The sequence below is a fragment of the Thunnus albacares genome, chromosome 2 (assembly GCF_914725855.1).
Source record: "Thunnus albacares chromosome 2, fThuAlb1.1, whole genome shotgun sequence".
NCBI lineage: Eukaryota > Metazoa > Chordata > Actinopteri > Scombriformes > Scombridae > Thunnus > Thunnus albacares.
In genome coordinates this window covers 35,609,240-35,636,546 of record NC_058107.1, presented here as the reverse complement: position 1 = coordinate 35,636,546, position 27,307 = coordinate 35,609,240, and the positions used below count along the sequence as shown (strand labels likewise).

Here is a 27,307-nt window from a genome sequence, read left to right as displayed (position 1 = left end):
GTACGAAATAGAATGTTGGCTACGTACCATAACCCCAGACTCTGAGAACAGGCGTAGCCCCAGGCCCCACTTCTCCACCAACATCAGCTGAAGAAAAAGCTGGCTTAATTGGGAGCATATCTCTGTTCATGCTGGTATTATATACTGTGAATGCGGACCTGAGCAGGGAACTGTGCAAGGCGTAGTGGGGCAAAATAAAATCTTGACGACTGCACATGCGCACGGGGATAAACCCAATAGTGACACCTCTTAGAGGGCCACGCCTATACTCATACAATATGGGGTTACAGTGTGTAAACAAAGGTTTCCCCTTGTTGCAGACAAATGTTTACTTTTTGTTTGAGAAATTTTTCATTCTCCTGCGCAGCGCATGTGCAGTACACTAAAAGTAAAAGCAGCAATACAGCAGAGCTTCAGTTTGTACATCCAACAGTCCGTATGCAGTTGTCTTTTTTTGTTTGACTGTCAAAGCTCTTTTTATTTCTATTTTATTTTATTTAATCAAGAAAAAATTAATAGTACTCACACAAAGGTCAAGAGTGGCCTGATATCCTGAGGTAGACTGCGGTTGAGGTCAAGCTTAAAAAACTCGGGATCCTACATTTCCCATAATGCAACTCTATTTATGGCTTAAGATTACTCGCTCCAACATGTCATCTCACTTATTCTCTCTGTTTTTCTGTATGTTTGTCTGTTGTCATAGAAACAAACAGGAAGGATGGGACTCAAACGTCACTGCTGTCAGCACTGTGAAAAAGCCTTCACGACATCAACATATTTAAAGATTCACCAGAGAGTTCACACCGGAGAGGAACTTCACACTTGTGAACAATGTGGGAAAACTTTCACTAGAGACAGTACTCTAAAAATCCACCAACGCATTCACACTGGAGAGAAGCCGTACCGGTGTAAGCAATGTGGGAAAGCTTTTGCTAGAGATGGTGATCTAAAAAGCCACCGACGCATTCACACTGGAGAGAAGCCATACCGCTGTGAGCAATGTGGGAAAACTTTCACTAGAGGCAGTACTCTAAAAAGCCACCGACGCATTCACACTGGAGAGAAGCCGTACTGGTGTGACCAATGTGGGAAAGCCTTCGCTACAGGCAGTATTCTAAAAATCCACCAACGCATTCACACTGGAGAGAAACCATACAGCTGTGAGCACTGTGGGAAAGCCTTCACTGCAGACAATACTCTAAAAATCCACCAACGCATTCATACTGGAGAGAAGCCGTACTGGTGTGACCAATGTGGGAAAGCTTTCACTACAGACAATTCTCTAAAAATCCACCAACGCATTCACACTGGAGAGAAGCCGCACTGGTGCGACCAATGTGGGAAAACTTTCACTCAAGACAGTAATCTAAAAAGGCACCAACGCATTCACACTGGAGAGAAGCCGTACTGGTGTGAGCAGTGTGGGAAAACTTTCACTCATGGTAGTACCTTAAAAAGCCACCAATGCATTCATTCAGTATTGTGTTGAACATGTTTTAGAGGGAGGTTAGTGCTGTCCCCCCGTCTCCTCTCCATGCCTGAATAACAGTGTTGTTCTATCCTGAGCTTCTCTACAAACTGAGGGCTAGACTCAAAGGTCAGTCTCTAAACACTTCACTCCTAGAGACTGAGGACAATCTTCCAGGTTTCGTTGTTAAAACTGGGTGGAAATAATTAGAGAGAAATAATATTTTGGCTCCTACATAAGTGATTGGTCGTAGTTTACGTCTACCCTCAAAGTTTTTTTCATTTTTCACCTTGAATTTCATGATGATCCAAGTCGTAAAAGTGCTAAAAGTGTGATTCACATAACATTGTCAATGGGGGAAAATGAACAGCACTTTTACACGCAATAGCTCCTCCCACCTCACCACTCTATACTGCTCTGTGCATGGATGTATAATTTTGTTTTTAGTTGTTAGACTCAAGCTGATATTATAGTTGCCGAGTCCGCGAGGGTTCGGTGGGGTTCACGTGACGTAAGTTTCGTCATCAGAGGGAGTGCGCGTGGGCTCAGTGCGGACATCCGCGTACCTGCAACAACGTTGTGTTCCTGTAGAGGGCGATCTACTGCACATGTGTGGAACGCATCCTCCGAGCGGACCCCAGAAGGTAATATAAACACATCAACTACCCGTCTTTGGTGTCCACAGCTGTCTGTATACGCGTCCGCTCGGGAGTATAAATGAAGCTTTATGGAATTGAATTTTGGTTTGGGGCCTTGTGAGGTTTCCAGTGAGACACCTCTGTTGTCAGTTCAATAAATGTTTTCTTTCTGGTTCAAGTTTGGTTTAGTAAACTTTACTATTTACTTAGAACGAGTTAGTACAACATGTTGTCCGACCACATCAGAAAACCAAAAGTGAGCCTCGAAAGACGATTGAGATGTGATATTGTTTAAATACGCACAGTTTTCAACAGTTTCTCCTAAACCCATTACTGATGTTGCACTTGGTTGTTCACACATACAGAAATAGTTGTGTAGTATAAAATACATTTACTATGGTATTACTAAGATAAGAGAAAACAACAATTTAAAATGAGCCAAATGACTGTGTGTGTGTGTTACACACTGACAGCCAGTCGTCCGTCATCCTCTGGAAGCTTAAAGTTATGATTGTTATTCATCTTAATTATAGGGATATAGCTCTTTTAAGGTTAAGTGACTGACATGCAAGCACAAGATAACATCAAGTTCATTTTTAGTTACACATATTTATGACTAAACACTACAACAGATAAACACAGACATGGGAGGGAAAGGGGAAGCTGCTACAAAAGCTGGTAGTGAATGCATGGAATGAATGATGCAGAGTTATCTATTGTGTAGTTGGTGTGAGAGACCTTATAGACAGATGAGATGACTGTTATCCCAGAAGCTGTGAGTCAAATCAATGGCACAGTCAGTGATAGCTTTCCTGAAAACATGCAATTTGTTTTAAGATAATAGAACAATATATAGTGGGAAAGTAACACACAACAATCGTGACAATTGTTGATCTTGAAGAAGGCCTGAGGGCTGAAATATCATCCAAATAAAAGAGAAATACATATGGAGCCAGAGTGTGCGACACTTTTTTTTCTTCCTGCTTTTAAGATAATAGAACAAAACTTTTTATACTGAGCCAAATGATGACAGAGAGCAAATATTTACAAGTAATTTATTCCAATCAGAAGGAGCCTGAAACATAAAACACTATTACTACCAACTTCCTAAGAGACAAAGAGAATCATAAAGAAGGTCTTATCAGAGCAAAACAAAGAATTGTTTTAAGCAACAAGGATCATTAAAATGATTTTGTTAAGGAGATCACTCCATGCCGGATGCTCTGTACTATAGTGTCCCCTCATCTTTGATCTCTCAGACCCCCAACAAGAATGAACTCTAGGCCAGGACTTTATTAAAAGTCCTGACTAAATGTACTTTATGCCTGACGTATTGGTTTTGCATTTTTTTCAGTCGTATTATTCTTATTTCAGTTAAATAAAAGGTTTTTTCACACTTAATTTTAGCTTTTAGTGTAGTTTTAGTAAACTATAATACCTCTGTTATATCCTCTGAGTGAATTTGTTGAACTTTATTAACCCTGTTTTATGCTCTGAGTGATTTTCCCCACAAAAAAAGTGAATGTGTTTCAACCAGTTACAGCCTGCTTTGAGTCAAGGTCACAGCATCGCTTTTTGTGTGTGTGTGTTACATAGTAGCGTAAATCAGCTCATGTTGCATTGGTATGTATACAGATAAAGAAGAAGAATAGCTCTCTCTGCTCGGGGAAGGACACTTGTCTTTTGTACTGAAACCCCTTTTTTTGGACTTTGAATACCACTTATATTGTAATACTCAAATAAAAAGGGAATATTTCTGCCTCATCAAGAAGTTGTACTTTTTTTCATTGACTGTTTCTCCATCTTATTAGGTGAGTGTTTTTTTGTGTCATTTTTTCATTAAATACTCCTTTTATCTAGAAGTGACTATTTTTTCTTTGAGGTAATAGTTAACCTATCCCTGCACCCGTTTATTGGGTCAGGACCTGGGTAATGCATACAGGCTAAAGTATCTCATAGATAAATCTCCCTCTGATACAGATTTACACTTTACTTTGCCCCATTTAAGATGCACTAAGCCCCAAGGATGTAGGTGACTTGGGGTGTGTAGATTTTGTACATTCAGGAGGGGATTGAGAGTAGGTAGGCCTATGGGAAGATGAAAAGAGCCATCACCCATAACCTCAGTGGACTTTGCAATTTAAAAATAAGTTGATACCAATAAAATTCATCTGAACGTGTCTAGCATTTTATGATGGTGTATGAAATAAAAATCCTGGTACAGATCTGCAGAGCCTATTACATCTGACACTGAATAATGTCAGCATAATGTCCATTATTATTTCTCCTCCAAACTCCCCAAATAATTCAATTTACTGTCATTTGACAGAAAAGCGTCAGAAGCTCCAGAAATAGTTGAACTGTTGGATTCAAGAACTGTGACGTCAGAAAGGTGTGAGATGTTAGAGGAGTTTTCTGACTCTGTGAGACAAAATGACAAGTACCTTGTTTGAAGCACACCGAGACTTTAATGTCCCTGATCTTTCTGATGGCTGTTCAGTCAGCAGCAGAGATGGAAAACAGCTTTAGGTCATTACAGTCTGAGTCGTCCTCATTGTTCTGTTGGAATGTAACTAAATACATGTACTCAAGTACTGCACTTAACTACAATTTAAAGGTATAGTATAGGCTATAGTTACTGTTCAGATTGATATTTTGTGTAAAACATGATGTATTTTATATTTTTTTAATTTGTAATTAACAACACCTTTTCCCCACTTTAAGCCACCAAACTGTCACTTTTCTCCACTACAAAACAACTGCATTGCATTTCTCTTTGGTTTACACCCTACAACATTACACATCCACACACCAACACTACTGATCTACTGATTGACAACTTTACACATTAGATTACTACTTTGTTGTAATTTCCTTCTGTCTTATCTGAGACCCTGCTGCTTTTTTGGGCTGCTGCTTTTTGCTGGTTGCTGGCTGATTGTCCAGGCTGGCTGCCAGTTTCTTTTTGCTTTTGTCTTTGTCTTCTTGCTTTCTGCCATGTGAAAGATATTTTCTTGTTAGGATTGATGCTTTTGCTAAAACATAATTGCAACAAATAAAGTCCTAGATTTGCTTTTTAGCAAAGAGATTTTATAAGCTTACTTTTAATAGAGGTGTTTTAGATATTAGATTCATTTTTTATACTGTGTGAGAGAAAGCTGATTATACTGTATTTGACCATTGTGGACTGTAAGGTGAGAAACTCATTTATTCACCAGAATTTAATAGTAGGTCAGTTTAACCTCAACTTCTGCTTTCAGCTAACAAAACAGGAAGCGTGAGAGTGGGGTGCGCCCATTCAACTGTGAAAAACAATGCCACGTACAGCCTCAAGGTCTTAAGCTGTGCACTGTAAGAGACAGGTGATGTTTATCCATAAATTGTGCAAAGCGGGATGTTTGTCTCTTGACGGTTGAAGTTTCAGATCACCTAGAGGCGTGGCCGGGGGCATTGTGTGAATGAACGGGGCCCCTCCTCCGACGCTGTATCCAGTTCCCTTTACACATTTATGGAACAAACACGCAGTCTGTCTTTCAGGGAGGAGACCTGCTGGATTTTACCGACCAGAACCACTACAAGAGCGGAGGAGAATGGAGGAGAATCAGAACCCGGAGCAACGTACCGACAACACCGTTAAAAAGGAGGAATCAGGCTCGCCCTCTGTTGCCAGCGATACAAAGGTTAGTTTTCATGACTCGAGGGTCCGTATATCATCCTGTTGTTGGAGAGAAAGTCGGGAAAAAAACAACGAAAACACTTCTAGGCTTTGTGTTCACGGAGTTTTCCGGCCGTTTCCTCGTGTGTCCCCTCCTAAGTATGTAGCTGACCATTTTCTCCAGCTCGGGGCCACATGCATAAATCTCTGTGTAGATTCATGACTAAAACTGTGTGTACGCACAATGCCAGAAATATGCATACGCATTCTTTTCGTCAGATATATAAAGCTGTGCGTCGAATGGTTCTGTTTTATAAATCTCAATCACTGAGGAACTGATGTGTGTACTACGAGGCGAGATTAGTGGGTCAGCGAGGTGTGTTGAGTATAAAGCCAGGGTTTTCAGTGTCACGAAGGTGGCTCTCTTTTAACCTGGCTCGATCACCATGGTAACTTATACTGCAAACTTAACCTGGTCCGGAGCAGGTTATGTTCCGAATTTCGGTTTAAAGGTATAATTAATTATTCCACATTAAAATGTCTAAAAACAACTAGACCTATGTTATATATTTTGTTGAGTTGTGTACTTAAATTATCCCAAATGTTTCCAACAATTTTCAAGCCCAGAAAAATCTGTAATTTAATCAAAGTAACGGACCGTTTCATTTGGTCGCATGTCAATGGCGTCATACCTCCTCTACCATAGAGTAAACACGCACAAGATGCACACAGCGGTGCTGTGTTTGTCTGCTACAACAGCGTCTACCAAAGAGTAACTTACACACATACAAGATAATACGTCGGCGTTGTGGTTGTTCCACAGAAACTGTTATAAATTGACTTTTATTCAGTTTTAAGCCACATTTTCATGATAAATTTAGGTCGCTTTTAACGATATCTTTTAGCCAGAAGAGGGATTTTAGTCATTGGACGGCTGGATCTTAAGTTATCAGAGAAATAAACTGGGCAAACGTTAGCAGCAGCTTGGCTAACAGCCCCTCCAGGAAGTCTGGTGGTCACCAAACATCGTTGGAGAAATATTGATTTTTTTTTTTAGGTGAAACTTTAATTAGTATTTTAACGATTTTAATCCGCATGTACGTTTGATTTTGGAGAGGAGGAGACCCCTGCGGATAATTCGGCCCCCGGGAGAAACCGACCAAACGTCTGGATCTTACGTTATAAGAGAAATAAACTGAACAAGTGTTAGCAGCAGCTTGGCTAACAGCCCGTACCGGACGTCCAGTGGTCGCCGTACATCGTTGGAGAAACACTGATTTTTTTTAGGTAAAACAGCTTTAATTAGTATTTTAATGATTTTAATCTGCGTGTACGTTTGTTTTTGTAAAGGAGGAGACCTCTGCGGATAATTCGGCTCCCTGTAAAAACATCCTGAATGATTAACACTGGAGTAATCCCATCCCGGTGAAGCTGGTTATTTAACAACGAAGACAACAACTCCCATGATCCCTTGCTACTTCGCACCGTCATCACACTTTTGTTATTGTTTGGATTGAGAGACCCCTAGTGGCTGAAATTACATATTGTGCATTTAAATCGGCAATAAAAAGGGCCACCCTTTCACTGACTACCTGATTTGCTGTCAAGTCCATTTAACACTACTGGTATTGCAGCTATTAGAACACTGATTAGAAAATTGATTACTTTTTTATCATACTTACCATTGTTTTGATAAGTCATATTGCAAATTTGTAATGGTGCAATAGGTTAGGGTTACTTGTGGGATGGGATTGTGTTACAATATAGCAAACTGTATTCCAAACAAAAAATAAATAAAAATAAAAAAACAAAAACTAATGAAAAAATACTTTGAACAAAAAATAGAAAATAAAATTGATTAGTCTATTGGTATTTAATATATTAATTACCAATATTCAATCTATAATATTAATTTCAACTTTGATTTGGCCAAAACCTAAAGTGATTTCCACTTATCCTTCATTATGGGACAGAGTCAGACCTGAATGCACTTCTTGAGTATTATGTTTAAATCTGCTGCATCACATTTAAAGTTGAATTTATTTTCTTGTACAAGAAGGAGCGTTTCACAGTGCAACACACAGGTAGGGTTACAGAGAAAAAGGCTCATCATGGAACATTCACAGTTGGTTTATATACCTTACTAATGGGCGTTTCAGCTTTCTCCTGTTGCTTACAGACACATTCCACAGATAACGTCATGACATTTTCTCAGTTCTCTAATTGGTGGCCAGCTGAAGATCCTTAACTTTAGATGACACCCTTCTGACCTGTCTCTGACCTTTTATTCTTTGCTGACTTCCTCTAATGTATATTGTACTAGCCTCCCCTTGTTAGCCTTAGCTGCTGAGTTTGCCACTCCTACAACTTTGCAGAGCAAAACAAGAACATTCAGCATGACATGTAAAAACAAGAACACGCACATAGTATGATTTTAAGACATCTAATCACAGTATAATCCTAATTTTTATAACATACATGAGCCTCATTTCCACTCCCATAATTAGCCAAACGGATGAAGACGCCCTGAACCAGCTGTTTTCATATCAGTTCACCTGCCTGCTTCACCAGTCTGTACACCTGTCAATGAAAATAATCTCAATGTCATTATTATTATTGTTGTTGTTGTTGTTTAGAACCATGTCAATGTTATAACCCTCATGGTGAGTGATGGGGACCTCTGCTGGTGACTTTATGGATGCTCTTTATTTTGGTAGGGAGTATGGAATAGGGGTAACAGTTTCCACAACATGAACTAAAATAATATCACTATATATCACACTAACTAGCTAATTTTAGCTTAATCTGAAGCTACAGGCAACCAATTCATTTAAAGAGTGCTTAGTTCTCCTGACTGGTAAAGTTTTAACGACCAAATTAATGTTTATTAGCATGCTAATCCCTAATCGTGAGTTAAGCTAATCGCTAATTAGCCACCATGCTAGGTGGACTTTGGCAAGAAGTTTGTACAAGTTACCTCTGCGTCCAGAATGTAAAGTCACATGGTTTATGCTGGTTTAAACTGAATGGCAAAGGAATATGTTTCTTTAGATGTCATAGTTTTACTCCTTATTCTAGGGAGTAATGTATGTTTTGCATTTAATATAAGTTACAGTGAGTTTGTATGCACCTCAAATCACCTGCATATGTAATATTCTCCTGTTAGCTTTGAGGTGGACTTTGGATGAAGAGGGACAGCTTGTTCCCAGTGGCAGTTGGACAGGAACTGATGGCTGCTGCTACACAATCTCCAGGACAACTTTTGGATTTAATTTCCCAATAAAAACAATTTAAGGACGCCTTTGGATTCCTTCTAAAATAGATACTTTTCTTTTTCTTCAACTGAAGACCATTTAGGTTTTACTAGTCCATAGACTGAGAAAGGACTGAGAAATGCTTGTGGACTCTAGTTTACTTCACCGTACTACAACTGTTTACTCTTCCCTGGCCTGGTGGGTTGGTCAAATGGCTGTGATTGGCTGGATGACCGTTAATCAAGCTATCTTGACCAATAGGTTTTCATGTATGGGGAACTCGGTTTCGATTTCATCATGAGTACCTCAGGAAAAAGTGGTGGTGGGAGTGAAATCATGTTTCCGTGAAAGTGTCTCCTGGCTTCCCTCATTCATGTCTCAGTTAGGGAGAGAAAGATGCAAGGATGTAGGAATTTAATTCATCCTATGGGTCGTCCTCGTTCACTCCAGCATCATTTTTGAGGAAACAGCAATTACTCATGACTACTACATAATAACTGTTATTATCTTCTGTGTGCATTTACAAATGTATCTGCTTTTTAGCAGATTAAACTTACTACAAAGTTCTTGAGCTCCAGATATCAATCAATTTCATTAGGAAAAAATCATGAATTTTTTTAAATATGAATTTGTGTTAAGAATCTAGGAGACACAAGCTGCATTTAAAGTCATTTCCAGTCATTTTCCAGTCTTAAACTTTGAACAACCTGCTTTTGTTCACAGAGTTGAAACTGTTTTTGATGTTATTCTTTCTGCAGTATATCACTCCTCAATCTCAGGTTATATTTCAAGACTATATGACAAAGCAAAAGGGAACAAGACCTTGATGTGAATGTCCCTGACACCATGTGTTTTACTTCCTTTCCATTTACAGCACTTAAAGTTACTCATAGTCTCTACTTCACTCCAGAAAAAATGACAAAAATGTGCTCAAATTCTGATGCCAGCTTTCCTACATCTATCTATCAATCCCTCTGCAATCTCTCTTGTATTTCTTTTTTTTTGGTCATTTTTTGACTGTTAGTGCTCTTATTTTATTTTACCGAACAGGGAAAAATTAAATAAAAAACTATATAAAGTGTTCGCACAAAGTTCAGGAGAAGTCTAGATATCCTGACTTAGTCTGTGGTTGGGGTCAAGCTTAAAAAACTCAGGATCCTAAATTTCACATAATGCAGCTGTTTATGATTTTGGATCACTCGCTCCATCATGTCATCTCACTTACAGTCTCTCTCTTTCTCTGTATGTCTGTTGTCATAGAAACAAACAGGAAGAATGGGACTCAAACTTCACTGCTGTCAGTACTGTGAAAAAGCTTTCACAACATCAAGATATTTAAAGAATCACCAGACAGTTCACACTGGAGAGCAGCTGTACTGGTGTGACCAATGTGGGAAAACTTTCACTGGAGACAGTGCTCTAAAAAGGCACCAACACATTCACACTGGAGAGAAGCCGTACTGGTGTGACCAATGTGGGAAAACGTTCACCAACGACAGTACATTAAAAGCCCACCAACGCATTCACACTGGAGAGAGGCCGTACTGGTGTGACCAATGTGGGAAAACGTTCACCCAAGACAGTGCTCTAAAAATCCACCAACGCATTCACACTGGAGAGAAGCCATACTGGTGTGATCAATGTGGGAAAACGTTCACCGAGGACAGTCATCAAAAAAGGCACCAACGCATTCACACTGGAGAGAAGCCGTACTGGTGTGACCAATGTGGGAAAACTTTCACTCAAGACAGTAGTCTAAAAAGCCACCAACGCATTCACACTGGAGAGAAGCCGTACTGGTGTGACCAATGTGGGAAAACGTTCACCAACAACAGTACATTAAAAGCCCACCAACGCATTCACACTGGAGAGAAGCCGTACTGGTGTGAGCAATGTGGGAAAACTTTCACTCGAGACAGTGCTCTAAAAAGCCACCAACGCATTCACACTGGAGAGAAGCCGTACTGGTGTGACCAATATGGGAAAACGTTCACCAACAACAGAACATTAAAAGCCCACCAACGCATTCACACTGGAGAGAAGCCGTACCGGTGTGACCAATGTGGGAAAACTTTCACTCAAGACAGTAATCTAAAAAGGCACCAACGCATTCACACTGGAGAGAAGCCGTACTGGTGTGACCAATGTGGGAAAACTTTCACTCAAGACAGTATTCTAAAAAGCCACCAACGCATTCACACTGGAGAGAAGCCGTACTGGTGTGACCAATGTGGGAAAACGTTCACCAACAACAGTACATTAAAAGTCCACCAACGCATTCACACTGGAGAGAAGCCGTACTGGTGTGAGCAATGTGGGAAAACTTTCACTCGAGACAGTACTCTACAAAGCCACCATCGTATTCACACTGGAGAGAAGCCATACTGGTGTGACCAATGTGGGAAAATGTTCACCAACAACAGTACATTAAAAGCCCACCAACGCATTCACACTGGAGAGAAGCCGTAGTGGTGTGACCAATGTGGGAAAACTTTCACTCAAGACAGTAATCTAAAAAGGCACCAACGCATTCACACTGGAGAGAAGCCGTAGTGGTGTGAGCAATGTGGGAAAACGTTCACTGAGGACAGTCATCTAAAAACCCACCAACGGATTCACTCAGCATCGTGTTGAACATGTTTCGGAGGCAGGTTAGCACTGTCCCCCTGTCTCCTCTCCATGCCTTTAATAACAGTGTTGTTCTATCCTGAGCTTCTCTACAAACTGAAGGCTGCCAACTACAACTTTAGAATCAGCATGTATGCCATTAGCGGCCCATGTGACCAAATTTTAAGCTCAGTGATTGGTCATAGTTTACCTATACCCTGAAAGATTTTCAATTTTTCTCCTTGAGTTTCATGTTGATCCAAGTCATAGAAGTGTGAGTCACGTAACATTGTCAGTGGGGAAAATGAACAGCATTTTTACGCCGGCAATAGCTCCTCCTACCTCACCACTCTATACTGCTCTGTGCATGGATGTATAATTTTGTTTTTAGTTGTTAGACTCAAGCTGATATTATAGTTGCCTCAGGCAAAAAACCCTGTAGGTGAGAGGTGAGAATATAAGGTTTGTCAGTATGTATTGGCTCCAAAAAACATATTTACTGCTCAGACATTCCCTGTAAAATTCTGTTAAATTGTGTTTGTTAAATATTCAGGAAGTTGCTCTACTGTTGGACACACAGGACGCTCCAGGAAGTCAAATCATAATGAGTCAAGTGATGTATAATAATAAGATATTGGTCGTTGTTGTTGGCCACACAAGAGGTCAATTAAAGTTATGATTGTTATTTATCTTAATTATAGGGATATAGCTCTTTTAAGGTTAAGTGACTGACATGCAAGCACAAGAAAACATCAAGTTCATTTTTAGTTACACATATTTATGACTAAACACTACAACAGATAAACACAGACACAAGAGGGAAAGGGGAAGCTGCTACAAAAGCTGGTAGTGAATGCATTGAATGAATGATGCAGAGTTATCTATTGTGTAGTTGGTGTGAGAGACCTTATAGACAGATGAGATGACTGTTATCCCAGAAGCTGTGAGTCAAATCAATGGCACAGTCAGTGATAGCTTTCCTGAAAACATGCAATTTGTTTTAAGATAATAGAACAATATATAGTGGGAAAGTAACACACAACAATCGTGACGATTGTTGATCTTGAAGAAGGCCTGAGGGCTGAAATATCATCCAAATAAAAGAGAAATACATATGGAGCCAGAGTGTGCAACACTTTTTTTTCTTCCTGCTTTTAAGATAATAGAACAAAACATTTTTAACTGAGCCAAATGATGACAGAGAGCAAATATTTACAAGTAATTTATTCCAATCAGAAGGAGCCTGAAACATAAAACACTATTACTACCAACTTCCTAAGAGACAAAGAGAATCATAAAGATGGTCTGATCAGAGCAAAACAATTGTTTTAAGCAACAAGGATCATTAAAATGATTTTGTTAAGGAGATCACTCCATGCCAGATGCTCTGTGCTATAGTGTCCCCTCATCGTTGATCTCTCAGACCCCCAACAAGAATGAACTCTAGACCAGGACTTTATTAAAAGTCCTGACTAAATGTACTTTATACCTGACGTATTGGTTTTGCATTTTTTTCAGTCGTATTATTCTTATTTCAGTTAAATAAAAGGTTTTTTCACACTTAATTTTAGCTTTTAGTGTAGTTTTAGTAAACTATAATACCTCTGTTATATCCTCTGAGTGAATTTGTTGAACTTTATTAACCCTGTTTTATGCTCTGAGTGATTTTCCCCACAAAAAAAGTGAATGTGTTTCAACCAGTTACAGCCTGCTTTGAGTCAAGGTCACAGCATCGCTTTTTGTGTGTGTGTGTTACATAGTAGCGTAAATCAGCTCATGTTGCATTGGTATGTATAAAGATAAAGAAGAAGAATAGCTCTCTCTGCTCGGGGAAGGACACTTGTCTTTTGTACTGAAACCCCTTTTTTTGGACTTTGAATACCACTTATATTGTAATACTCAAATAAAAAGGGAATATTTCTGCCTCATCAAGAAGTTGTACTTTTTTTCATTGACTGTTTCTCCATCTTATTAGGTGAGTGTTTTTTTGTGTCATTTTTTCATTAAATACTCCTTTTATCTAGAAGTGACTATTTTTTCTTTGAGGTAATAGTTAACCTATCCCTGCACCTGTGTATTGGGTCAGGACCTGGGTAATGCATACAGGCTAAAGTATCCCATAGATAAATCTCCCTCTGATACAGATTTACACTTTACTTTGCCCCACTTAAGATGCACTAAGCCCCAAGGATGTAGGTGACTTGGGGTGTGTAGATTTTGTACATTCAGGAGGGGATTGAGAGTAGGTAGGCCTATGGGAAGATGAAAAGAGCCATCACCCATAACCTCAGTGGACTTTGCAATTTAAAAATAATTTGATACCAATAAAATTCATCTGAACGTGTCTAGCATTTTATGATGGTGTATGAAATAAAAATCCTGGTACAGATCTGCAGAGCCTATTACATCTGACACTGAATAATGTCAGCATAATGTCCATTATTATTTCTCCTCCAAACTCCCCAAATAATTCAATTTACTGTCATTTGACAGAAAAGCGTCAGAAGCTCCAGAAATAGTTGAACTGTTGGATTCAAGAACTGTGACGTCAGAAAGGTGTGAGATGTTAGAGGAGTTTTCTGACTCTGTGAGACAAAATGACAAGTACCTTGTTTGAAGCACACCGAGACTTTAATGTCCCTGATCTTTCTGATGGCTGTTCAGTCAGCAGCAGAGATGGAAAACAGCTTTAGGTCATTACAGTCTGAGTCGTCCTCATTGTTCTGTTGGAATGTAACTAAATACATGTACTCAAGTACTGCACTTAACTACAATTTAAAGGTATAGTATAGGCTATAGTTACTGTTCAGATTGATATTTTGTGTAAAACATGATGTATTTTATATTTTTTTAATTTGTAATTAACAACACCTTTTCCCCACTTTAAGCCACCAAACTGTCACTTTTCTCCACTACAAAACAACTGCATTGCATTTCTCTTTGGTTTACACCCTACAACATTACACATCCACACACCAACACTACTGATCTACTGATTGACAACTTTACACATTAGATTACTACTTTGTTGTAATTTCCTTCTGTCTTATCTGAGACCCTGCTGCTTTTTTGGGCTGCTGCTTTTTGCTGGTTGCTGGCTGATTGTCCAGGCTGGCTGCCAGTTTCTTTTTGCTTTTGTCTTTGTCTTCTTGCTTTCTGCCATGTGAAAGATATTTTCTTGTTAGGATTGATGCTTTTGCTAAAACATAATTGCAACAAATAAAGTCCTAGATTTGCTTTTTAGCAAAGAGATTTTATAAGCTTACTTTTAATAGAGGTGTTTTAGATATTAGATTCATTTTTTATACTGTGTGAGAGAAAGCTGATTATACTGTATTTGACCATTGTGGACTGTAAGGTGAGAAACTCATTTATTCACCAGAATTTAATAGTAGGTCAGTTTAACCTCAACTTCTGCTTTCAGCTAACAAAACAGGAAGCGTGAGAGTGGGGTGCGCCCATTCAACTGTGAAAAACAATGCCACGTACAGCCTCAAGGTCTTAAGCTGTGCACTGTAAGAGACAGGTGATGTTTATCCATAAATTGTGCAAAGCGGGATGTTTGTCTCTTGACGGTTGAAGTTTCAGATCACCTAGAGGCGTGGCCGGGGGCATTGTGTGAATGAACGGGGCCCCTCCTCCGACGCTGTATCCAGTTCCCTTTACACATTTATGGAACAAACACGCAGTCTGTCTTTCAGGGAGGAGACCTGCTGGATTTTACCGACCAGAACCACTACAAGAGCGGAGGAGAATGGAGGAGAATCAGAACCCGGAGCAACGTACCGACAACACCGTTAAAAAGGAGGAATCAGGCTCGCCCTCTGTTGCCAGCGATACAAAGGTTAGTTTTCATGACTCGAGGGTCCGTATATCATCCTGTTGTTGGAGAGAAAGTCGGGAAAAAAACAACGAAAACACTTCTAGGCTTTGTGTTCACGGAGTTTTCCGGCCGTTTCCTCGTGTGTCCCCTCCTAAGTATGTAGCTGACCATTTTCTCCAGCTCGGGGCCACATGCATAAATCTCTGTGTAGATTCATGACTAAAACTGTGTGTACGCACAATGCCAGAAATATGCATACGCATTCTTTTCGTCAGATATATAAAGCTGTGCGTCGAATGGTTCTGTTTTATAAATCTCAATCACTGAGGAACTGATGTGTGTACTACGAGGCGAGATTAGTGGGTTAGCGAGGTGTGTTGAGTATAAAGCCAGGGTTTTCAGTGTCACGAAGGTGGCTCTCTTTTAACCTGGCTCGATCACCATGGTAACTTATACTGCAAACTTAACCTGGTCCGGAGCAGGTTATGTTCCGAATTTCGGTTTAAAGGTATAATTAATTATTCCACATTAAAATGTCTAAAAACAACTAGACCTATGTTATATATTTTGTTGAGTTGTGTACTTACATTATCCCAAATGTTTCCAACAATTTTCAAGCCCAGAAAAATCTGTAATTTAATCAAAGTAACGGACCGTTTCATTTGGTCGCATGTCAATGGCGTCATACCTCCTCTACCATAGAGTAAACACGCACAAGATGCACACAGCGGTGCTGTGTTTGTCTGCTACAACAGCGTCTACCAAAGAGTAACTTACACACATACAAGATAATACATCGGCGTTGTGGTTGTTCCACAGAAACTGTTATAAATTGACTTTTATTCAGTTTTAAGCCACATTTTCATGATAAATTTAGGTCGCTTTTAACGATATCTTTTAGCCAGAAGAGGGATTTTAGTCATTGGACGTCTGGATCTTAAGTTATCAGAGAAATAAACTGGGCAAACGTTAGCAGCAGCTTGGCTAACAGCCCCTCCAGGAAGTCTGGTGGACACCAAACATCGTTGGAGAAATATTGATTTTTTTTTTAGGTGAAACTTTAATTAGTATTTTAACGATTTTAATCCGCATGTACGTTTGATTTTGGAGAGGAGGAGACCCCTGCGGATAATTCGGCCCCCGGGAGAAACCGACCAAACGTCTGGATCTTACATTATAAGATAAAATAAACTGAACGAGTGTTAGCAGCAGCTTGGCTAACAGCCCGTACCGGACGTCCAGTGGTCGCCGTACATCGTTGGAGAAACACTGATTTTTTTAGGTAAAACAGCTTTAATTAGTATTTTAATGATTTTAATCTGCATGTACGTTTGTTTTTGTAAAAGAGGAGGAGGCTCCCGGTAAAAACATCCCGAATGATTAACACTGGAGTAATCCTATCCCGGTGAAGCTGGTTATTTAACAACGAAGACAACAACTCCCATGATCCCTTGCTACTTCGCACCGTCATCACACTTTTGTTATTGTTTGGACTGAGAGACCCCTAGTGGCTGAAATTACATATTGTGCATTTAAATCGGCAATAAAAAGTGCCGCCCTTTCACTGACTACCTGATTTGCTGTCAAGTCCATTTAACACTACTGGTATTGCAGCTATTAGAACACTGATTAGAAAATTGATTAGTTTTTTATCATACTTACCATTGTTTTGATAAGTCATATTGCAAATTTGTAATGGTGCAATAGGTTAGGGTTACTTGTGGGATGGGATTGTGTTACAATATAGCAAACTGTATTCCAAACAAAAAATAAATAAAAATAAAAAAACAAAAACTAATGAAAAAATACTTTGAACAAAAAATAGAAAATAAAATTGATTAGTCTATTGGTATTTAATATATTAATTACCAATATTCAATCTATAATATTAATTTCAACTTTGATTTGGCCAAAACCTAAAGTGATTTCCACTTATCCTTCATTATGGGACAGAGTCAGACATGAATGCACTTCTTGAGTATTATGTTTAAATCTGCTGCATCACGTTTAAAGTTGAATTTATTTTCTTGTACAAGAAGGAGCGTTTCACAGTGCAACACACAGGTAGGGTTACAGAGAAAAAGGCTCATCATGGAACATTCACAGTTGGTTTATTTACCTTACTAATGGGCGTTTCAGCTTTCACCTGTTGCTTACAGACACATTCCACAGATAACGTCATGACATTTTCTCAGTTCTCTAATTGGTGGCCAGCTGAAGATCCTTACCTTTAGATGACACCCTTCTGACCTGTCTCTGACCTTTTATTCTTTGCTGACTTCTTCTAATTTATATAATACTAGCCTCCCCTTGTTAGCCTTAGCTGCTGAGTTTGCCACTTCTGCAACTTTGCAGAGCAAAACAAGAACATTCAGCATGACATGTAAAAACAAGAACACGCACATAGTATGATTTTAAGACATCTAATCACAGTATAATCCTAATTTTTATAACATACATGAGCCTCATTTCCACTCCCATAATTAGCCAAACGGATGAAGACGCCTTGAACCAGCTGTTTTCATATCAGTTCACCTGCCTGCTTCACCAGTCTGTACACCTGTCAATGAAAATAATCTCAATGTCATTATTATTATTGTTGTTGTTGTTGTTGTTGTTGTTGTTGTTTAGAACCATGTCAATGTTATAACCCTCATGGTGAGTGATGGGGACTTCTGCTGGTGACTTTATGGATGCTCTTTATTTTGGTAGGGAGTATGGAATAGGGGTAACAGTTTCCACAACATGAACTAAAATAATATCACTATATATCACACTAACTAGCTAATTTTAGCTTAATCTGAAGCTACAGGCAACCAATTCATTTAAAGAGTGCTTAGTTCTCCTGACTGGTAAAGTTTTAACGACCAAATTAATGTTTATTAGCATGCTAATCCCTAATCGTGAGTTAAGCTAATCGCTAATTAGCCACCATGCTAGGTGGACTTTGGCAAGAAGTTTGTACAAGTTACCTCTGCGTCCAGAATGTAAAGTCACATGGTTTATGCTGGTTTAAACTGAATGGCAAAGGAATATGTTTCTTTAGATGTCATAGTTTTACTCCTTATTCTAGGGAGTAATGTATGTTTTGCATTTAATATAAGTTACAGTGAGTTTGTATGCACCTCAAATCACCTGCATATGTAATATTCTCCTGTTAGCTTTGAGGTGGACTTTGGATGAAGAGGGACAGCTTGTTCCCAGTGGCAGTTGGACAGGAACTGATGGCTGCTGCTACACAATCTCCAGGACAACTTTTGGATTTAATTTCCCAATAAAAACAATTTAAGGACGCCTTTGGATTCCTTCTAAAATAGATACTTTTCTTTTTCTTCAACTGAAGACCATTTAGGTTTTACTAGTCCATAGACTGAGAAAGGACTGAGAAATGCTTGTGGACTCTAGTTTACTTCACCGTACTACAACTGTTTACTCTTCCCTGGCCTGGTGGGTTGGTCAAATGGCTGTGATTGGCTGGATGACCGTTAATCAAGCTATCTTGACCAATAGGTTTTCATGTATGGGGAACTCGGTTTCAATTTCATCATGAGTACCTCAGGAAAAAGTGGTGGTGGGAGTGAAATCATGTTTCCGTGAAAGTGTCTCCTTGCTTCCCTCATTCATGTCTCAGTTAGGGAGAGAAAGATGCGAGGATGGAGGAATTTAATTCATCCTATGTGTTGTGGATTTTCGGAGCTGATGCACTGGCAGTTGTCAGTTTGAAGAAGAGAAGACCAAACCAAACTTCGTATGATGATTCTGGGAAAACTTTAATGAAGAACCTTGCAAGGGAGAGCGACTCAAGGGACACCTCCTGTTCGTACGGTGTCCCCAAACCCGTCTGACCCTCACAGTCCAAAACCAGCCTTTAAGCCAATCATAGAAACTAGTTCGTCAGTTCCGAATCATAAACCTATGACCTAAATCTGTATCTTTGGTTTGTCTTGTTGCGTCTGATGATGACCTGCATTCTGGCCTTGGTTCGCCTGTGAGGCTCCTGGTTTATTAAACAACATGTGTTATCTTCTGTTTGAGAGAACAGAAGAGTACAGCTTGACATTCTGTTGTCCTGGTCAGTTATGGAATATCCATAACACTATGGGTCGTCCTCGTTCACTCCAGCATCATTTTTGAGGAAACGGCAACTACTCATGACTACTACATAATAACTGTTATTATGTTCTGTGTGCATTTACAAATGTATCTGCTTTTTAGCAGATTAAACTTACTACAAAGTTCTTGAGCTCCAGATATCAATCAATTTCATTAGGAAAAAATCATGAATTTTTTTAAATATGAATTTGTGTTAAGAAACTAGGAGACACGAGCTGCATTTAAAGTCATTTCCAGTCATTTTCCAGTCTTAAACTTTGAACAACCTGCTTTTGTTCACAGAGTTGAAACTGTTTTTGATGTTATTCTTTCTGCAGTATATCACTCCTCAATCTCAGGTTATGTTTCAAGACTATATGACACCATTCAACACAACAATCCCCCAACACTGAACAAAGCAAAAGGGAATAAGACCTTGATGTGAATGTCCCTGACACCATGTGTTTTACTTCCTTTCCATTTACAGCACTTAAAGTTAGTCATAGTCTCTACTTCACTCCAGAAAAAATGACAAAAATGTGCTGAAATTCAGATGCCAGCTTTCCTACATCTATCTATCAATCCCTCTGCAATCTCTCTTGTATTTCTTTTTTTTTTGTCATTTTTTGACTGTTAGTGCTCTTATTTTATTTTACCGAACAGGGAAAAATTAAATAAAAAAACTATATAAAGTGTTCGCACAAAGTTCAGGAGAAGTCTAGATATCCTGACTTAGTCTGTGGTTGGGATCAAGCTTAAAAAACTCAGCTGTTTATGATTTTGGATCACTCGCTCCATCATGTCATCTCACTTACAGTCTCTCTCTTTCTCTGTATGTCTGTTGTCATAGAAACAAACAGGAAGAATGGGACTCAAACGTCACTGCTGTCAGCACTGTGAAAAAGCCTTCACAACATCAACATATTTAAAGATACACCAGAGAGTTCACACCGGAGAGGAACTTCACACTTGTGAACAATGTGGGAAAACTTTCACTAGAGACAGTACTCTAAAAATCCACCAACGCATTCACACTGGAGAGAAGCCGTACTGGTGTGAGCAATGTGGGAAAACGTTCACTCAAGACGGTAATCTAAAAATCCACCAACGCATTCACACTGGAGAGAAGCCGTACTGGTGTGACCAATGTGGGAAAACGTTCACTGAGGACAGTCATCTAAAAATCCACCAACGCATTCACACTGGAGAGAAGCCGTACTGGTGTGAGCAATGTGGGAAAACGTTCACTCAAGACGGTAATCTAAAAATCCACCAACGCATTCACACTGGAGAGAAGCCGTACTGGTGTGAGCAATGTGGGAAAACTTTCACTCGAGGCAGTCATCTAAAAATCCACCAACGCATTCACACTGGAGAGAAGCCGTACCGGTGTGAGCAATGTGGGAAAACGTTCACTCAAGACAGTAATCTAAAAATCCACCAACGCATTCACACTGGAGAGAAGCCGTACTGGTGTGACCAATGTGGGAAAACGTTCACTGAGGACAGTCATCTAAAAATCCACCAACGCATTCACACTGGAGAGAAGCCGTACTGGTGTGACCAATGTGGGAAAACGTTCACTGAGGACAGTCATCTAAAAAGGCACCAACGCATTCACACTGGAGAGAAGCCGTACTGGTGTGACCAATGTGGGAAAACTTTCACTCAAGACAGTAGTCTAAACGACCACCAACGCATTCACACTAGAGAGAAGCCGTACTGGTGTGACCAATGTGGGAAAACGTTCACCAACAACAGTACATTAAAAGCCCACCAACGCATTCACACTGGAGAGAAGCCGTACTGGTGTGACCAATGTGGGAAAATGTTCACCAACAACAGTACATTAAAAGTCCACCAACGCATTCACACTGGAGAGAAGCCGTACTGGTGTGAGCAATGTGGGAAAACTTTCACTCGAGGCAGTCATCTAAAAATCCACCAACGCATTCACACTGGAGAGAAGCCGTACCGGTGTGACCAATGTGGGAAAACGTTCACTGAGGACAGTCATCTAAAAATCCACCAACGCATTCACACTGGAGAGAAGCCGTACTGGTGTGACCAATGTGGGAAAACGTTCACTGAGGACAGTCATCTAAAAAGGCACCAACGCATTCACACTGGAGAGAAGCCGTACTGGTGTGACCAATGTGGGAAAATGTTCACCAACAACAGTACATTAAAAGCCCACCAACGCATTCACACTGGAGAGAAGCCGTACTGGTGTGAGCAATGTGGGAAAACGTTCACTAAGGACAGTCATCTAAAAACCCACCAACGCATTCACTCAGCATCGTGTTGAACATGTTTCGGAGGCAGGTTAGCACTGTCCCCCTCGTCTCCTCTCCATGCCTTTAATAACAGTGTTGTTCTATCCTGAGCTTCTCTACAAACTGAAGGCTGCCAACTACAACTTTAGAATCAGCATGTATGCCATTAGCGGCCCATGTGACCAAATTTTAAGCTCAGTGATTGGTCGTAGTTTACCTATACCCTGAAAGATTTTCAATTTTTCTCCTTGAGTTTCATGTTGATCCAAGTCATAGAAGTGTGAGTCACGTAACATTGTCAGTGGGGAAAATGAACAGCATTTTTACGCCCGCAATAGCTCCTCCTACCTCACTACTCTATACTACTCTGTGCATGGATGTATAATTTTGTTTTTAGTTGTTAGACTCAAACTGATATTATAGTTGCCGAGTCCGCGAGGGTTCGGTGGGGTCCACGTGACGTAAGTTTCGTCATCAGAGGGAGTGCGCGTGGGCTCAGTGCGGACATCCGCGTACCTGCAATTTGTTGTGTCCGTGCGGTCACAACGTTGTGTTCCTGTAGAGGGCGATCTAATGCGCATGTGTGGAACGCATCCTCCTAGCGGACCCCAGAAGGTAATATAAACACATCAACTACCCGTCTGTGGTGTCCACAGCTGTCTGTATGCGCGTCCGCTCGGGAGTATAAATGAAGCTTTATGGAATTGAATTTTGGTTTGGGGCCTTGTGAGGTTTCCAGTGAGACACCTCTGTTGTCAGTTCAGTAAATGTTTTCTTTCTGGTTCAAGTTTGATTTAGTAAACTTTACTATTTACTTAGAACGAGTTAGTACAACATGTTGTCCGACCACATCAGAAAACCAAAAGTGAGCCTCGAAAGACGATTGAGATGTGATATTGTTTAAATACGCACAGTTTTCAACAGTTGCTCCTAAACCCATTACTGATGTTGCACTTGGTTGTTCACACATACAGAAATAGTTGTGTAGTATAAAATACATTTACTATGGTATTACTAAGATAAGAGAAGACAACAATTTAAAATGAGCCAAATGACTGTGTGTGTGTGTGTGTTACACACTGACAGCCAGTCGTCCGTCATCCTCTGGAAGCTTCAAAACCTCACATCTCTCTGATAGTAACACCTCTTCTAGCTCATGTTTGGATTAAAGTAGGAGAAACTCATTCCATCTCCCTGTCTCTCACCTGTTTTTTTTTTGTTTTTTTTTACTGATGAACAGCAGGTTTCCCCTCAGGCAAAAAAACCTGCAGGTGAGAGGTGAGAATATAAGGTTTGTCAGTGTGTATTGGCTCCAAAAAACATATTTACTGCTGAGACATTCCCCGTAAAATTCTGTTAAATTGTGTTTGTTAAATATTCAGGAAGTTGCTCTACTGTTGGACACACAGGACGCTCCAGGAAGTAAAATCATAATGAGTCAGGTGATGTATAATAATAAGATATTGATCGTTGTTGTTGGCCACACGAGGTCAATTAAAATTATGATTGTTATTTATCTTAATTATAGGGATATAGCTCTTTTAAGGTTAAGTGACTGACATGCAAGCACAAGAAAACATCAAGTTCATTTTTAGTTACACATATTTATGACTGCTACAAAAGCTGGTAGTGAATGCATGAAATGAATGATGCAGAGTTATCTATTGTGTAGTTGGTGTGAGAGACCTTATAGACAGATGAGATGACAGAATACACAATACACAAGATAATAGAACAAAACATTTTTAACTGAGCCAAATGATGACAGAGAGCAAATATTTACAAGTAATTTATTCCAATCAGAAGGAGGCTGAAACATAAAACACTATTACTACCAACTTCCTAAGAGACAAAGAGAATCATAAAGATGGTCTGATCAGAGCAAAACAATTGTTTTAAGCAACAAGGATCATTAAAATGATTTTGTTAAGGAGATCACTCCATGCCAGATGCTCTGTACTATAGTGTCCCCTCATCGTTGATCTCTCAGACCCCCAACAAGAATGAACTCTAGACCAGGACTTTATTAAAAGTCCTGACTAAATGTACTTTATACCTGACGTATTGGTTTTGCATTTTTTTCAGTCGTATTATTCTTATTTCAGTTAAATAAAAGGTTTTTTCACACTTATTTTTAGCTTTTAGTGTAGTTTTAGTAAACTATAATACCTCTGTTATATCCTCTGAGTGAATTTGTTGAACTTTATTAACCCTGTTTTATGCTCTGAGTGATTTTCCCCACAAAAAAAGTGAATGTGTTTCAACCAGTTACAGCCTGCTTTGAGTCAAGGTCACAGCATCGCTTTGTGTGTGTGTGTGTGTTACATAGTAGCGTAAATCAGCTCATGTTGCATTGGTATGTATACAGATAAAGAAGAAGAAGAATAGCTCTGTCTGCTCTGGGAAGGACACTTGTCTTTTGTACTGAAACCCCTTTTTTTGGACTTTGAATACCACTTATATTGTAATACTCAAATAAAAAGGGAATATTTCTGCCTCATCAAGAAGTTGTACTTTTTTTCATTGACTGTTTCTCCATCTTATTAGGTGAGTGGTTTTTTGTGTCATTTTTTCATTAAATACTCCTTTTATCTAGAAGTGACTATTTTTTCTTTGAGGTAATAGTTAACCTATCCCTGCACCCGTGTATTGGGTCAGGACCTGGGTAATGCATACAGGCTAAAGTATCCCATAGATAAATCTCCCTCTGATACAGATTTACACTTTACTTTGCCCCATTTAAGATGCACTAAGCCCCAAGGATGTAGGTGACTTGGGGTGTGTAGATTTTGTACATTCAGGAGGGGATTGAGAGTAGGTAGGCCTATGGGAAGATGAAAAGAGCCATCACCCATAACCTCAGTGGACTTTGCAATTTAAAAATAAGTTGATACCAATGAAATTCATCTGAACGTGTCTAGCATTTTATGATGGTGTATGAAATAAAAATCCTGGTACAGATCTGCCAGTAAAACATGATGTATTTTATATTTTTTTAAATTTGTAATTAACAACACTTTTTCCCCACTTTAAGCCACCAAACTGTCACTTTTCTCCACTACAAAACAACTGTTCAACTGTTCGGACTACAAAAACAGTTTTTTGGGCTGCTGCTTTTTGCTGGTTGCTGGCTGATTGTCCAGGCTGGCTGTCAGTTTCTTCTTGCTTTTGTCTTTGTCTTCTTGCTTTCTGCCATGTGAAAGATATTTTCTTGTTAGGATTGATGCTTTTGCTAAAACATAATTGCAACAAATAAAGTCCTAGATTTGCTTTTTAGCAAAGAGATTTTATAAGCTTACTTTTAATAGAGGTGTTTTAGATATTAGATTCATTTTTTATACTGTGTGAGAGAAAGCTGATTATACTGTATTTGACCATTGTGGACTAAGGTGAGAAACTCATTTATTCACCAGAATTTAGTAGTAGGTCAGTTTAACCTCAACTTCTGCTTTCAGCTAACAAAACAGGAAGCGTGAGAGTGGGGTGTGCCCATTCAACTGTGAAAAACAATGCCACGTACAGCCTCAAGGTCTTAAGCTGTGCACTGTAGGAGACAGGTGATGTTTATCCATAAATTGTGCTAAGCAGGATGTTTGTCTCTTGACGGTTGAAGTTTCAGATCACCTAGAGGCGTGACCGGAGGTATTGTATCCCACTGGTCTAGATTTATCAATAACCTGGATTGGAAAAATGTCTGTAATCTTCCATATACATGTCTCTTTTAAAATCATACAAAGATATTATCAAGCAAGTCATTGTCTTCTGAAATTTCAAAAAGACATCTGTATTAACTCTTCATTTTGTGAAACGCACCCTGAAACAATGCAACACATATTCTGGCAATGTCCTTACACTAACAAATTCTGGAAAGATGTGAGCCAATGTATGGTTGATAATATTGACTCTGACTTTTCTCTCTACTGGAAAAATATATTGTTTGGTTTCTTCAATAACAATTGTTATACAATTAATGAATTATTAATAATCGATTTAGACATTATCTTAGCGAAATTTCATATTCATAAATCTAAATTTCGCAATTCTAAACCCTTAATGATAATATTTGAAAATGAAAATAAACAATACATTAAATCTTGTTTAAATCTAAAATAAGAAAGCTGCTAAAACTGTTGATTTATGTACTTTGTATCTTTATTTCGAAAATTTCTCCCCTGGCTCGTCTGTTCTTTTGTATGTATTAATGACTTCTTTGTCTGTTTTGGGGTGTTAATTATCTGTATAATCGATGTCCCTCTTTATATCTGACCTTGAATGTCAAAAAATATGTTGTGTGGGGGGGGGAGCAATGAACGGGGCCCCTCCTCCGACGCTGTATCCAGTTCCCTTTACACATTTATGGAACAAACACGCAGTCTGTCTTTCAGGGAGGAGACCTGCTGGATTTTACCGACCAGAACCACTACAAGAGCGGAGGAGAATGGAGGAGAATCAGAACCCGGAGCAACGTACCGACAACACCGTTAAAAAGGAGGAATCAGGCTCGCCCTCTGTTGCCAGCGATACACAGGTTAGTTTTCATGACTCGAGGGTCCGTATATCATCCTGTTGTTGGAGAGAAAGTCGGGGAAAAAACAACGAAAACACTTCCAAGCTTTGTGTTCACGGAGTTTTCCGGCCGTTTCCTCGTGTGTCCCCTCCTAAGTATGTAGCTGACCATTTTCTCCAGCTCGGGGCCACATGCATAAATCTCTGTGTATATTCATGACTAAAACTGTGTGTACGCACAATGCCAGAAATATGCATACGCATTCTTTTCGTCAGATATATAAAGCTGTGCGTCGAATGGTTCTGTTTTATAAATCTCAATCACTGAGGAACTGATGTGTGTACTACGAGGCGAGATTAGTGGGTCAGCGAGGTGTGTTGAGTATAAAGCCAGGGTTTTCAGTGTCACGAAGGTGGCTCTCTTTTAACCTGGCTCGATCACCATGGTAACTTATACTGCAAACTTAACCTGGTCCGGAGCAGGTTATGTTCCGAATTTCGGTTTAAAGGTATAATTAATTATTCCACATTAAAATGTCTAAAAACAACTAGACCTATGTTATATATTTTGTTGAGTTGTGTACTTACATTATCCCAAATGTTTCCAACAATTGATTACTTTTTTATCATACTTGTTTTGATAAGTCATATTGCAAATTTGTAATGGTGCAATAGGTTAGGGTTACTTGTGGGATGGGATTGTGTTACAATATAGCAAACTGTATTCCAAACAAAAAATAAATAAAAATAAAAAAACAAAAACTCATGAAAAAATACTTTGAACAAAAAATATAAAATAAAATTGATTAGTCTATTGGTATTTATCAGAGATAATATTCAATCTATAATATTAATTTAAACTTTGATTTGGCCAAAACCTAAAGTGATTTCCACTTATCCTTCATTATGGGACAGAGTCAGACATGAATGCACTTCTTGAGTATAATGTTTAAATCTGCTGCATCACGATTAAAATTGAATTTATTTT

The 27,307-nt window shown here is 39.2% G+C and overlaps 2 protein-coding genes and 1 long non-coding RNA gene across 8 annotated transcripts in view; 2 read left to right on the top strand and 1 right to left on the bottom strand.

Annotated features, from left to right (window-relative positions):
* LOC122967784 (zinc finger protein 420-like) overlaps positions 1-1,892 on the top strand; it is a 28,118-nt gene extending 26,226 nt beyond the window's left edge. For 4 of the 6 annotated variants that reach the window (XM_044332601.1, XM_044332609.1, XM_044332625.1 and 1 more), the window contains one exon: positions 1,359-1,892. In XM_044332601.1, coding sequence (XP_044188536.1) covers positions 1,359-1,489 — 131 coding nt within the window. In that variant the 3' untranslated portion in view covers positions 1,490-1,892. The remainder of the gene's footprint in view (positions 1-1,358) is intronic. The other 2 variants (XM_044332616.1, XM_044332640.1) reach the window with 1 other exon arrangement.
* LOC122967881 lies at positions 1,423-10,677 on the bottom strand. Its single transcript, XR_006398699.1, has 3 exons — positions 10,597-10,677; positions 10,166-10,173; positions 1,423-1,436 (listed from the first exon to the last, which is right to left on the bottom strand). It is a non-coding gene; the product is annotated as an uncharacterized LOC122967881 (long non-coding RNA).
* Positions 4,877-27,307, top strand: part of LOC122967725 — a 68,466-nt gene continuing 46,035 nt past the window's right edge. Inside the window, 4 exon segments of the mRNA XM_044332517.1 lie at positions 4,877-5,786; positions 10,276-11,480; positions 18,158-18,173; positions 20,580-21,838. Of these exon segments, the coding sequence (XP_044188452.1) occupies positions 5,565-5,786; positions 10,276-11,480; positions 18,158-18,173; positions 20,580-21,838 (2,702 nt within the window). The 5' untranslated portion in view covers positions 4,877-5,564.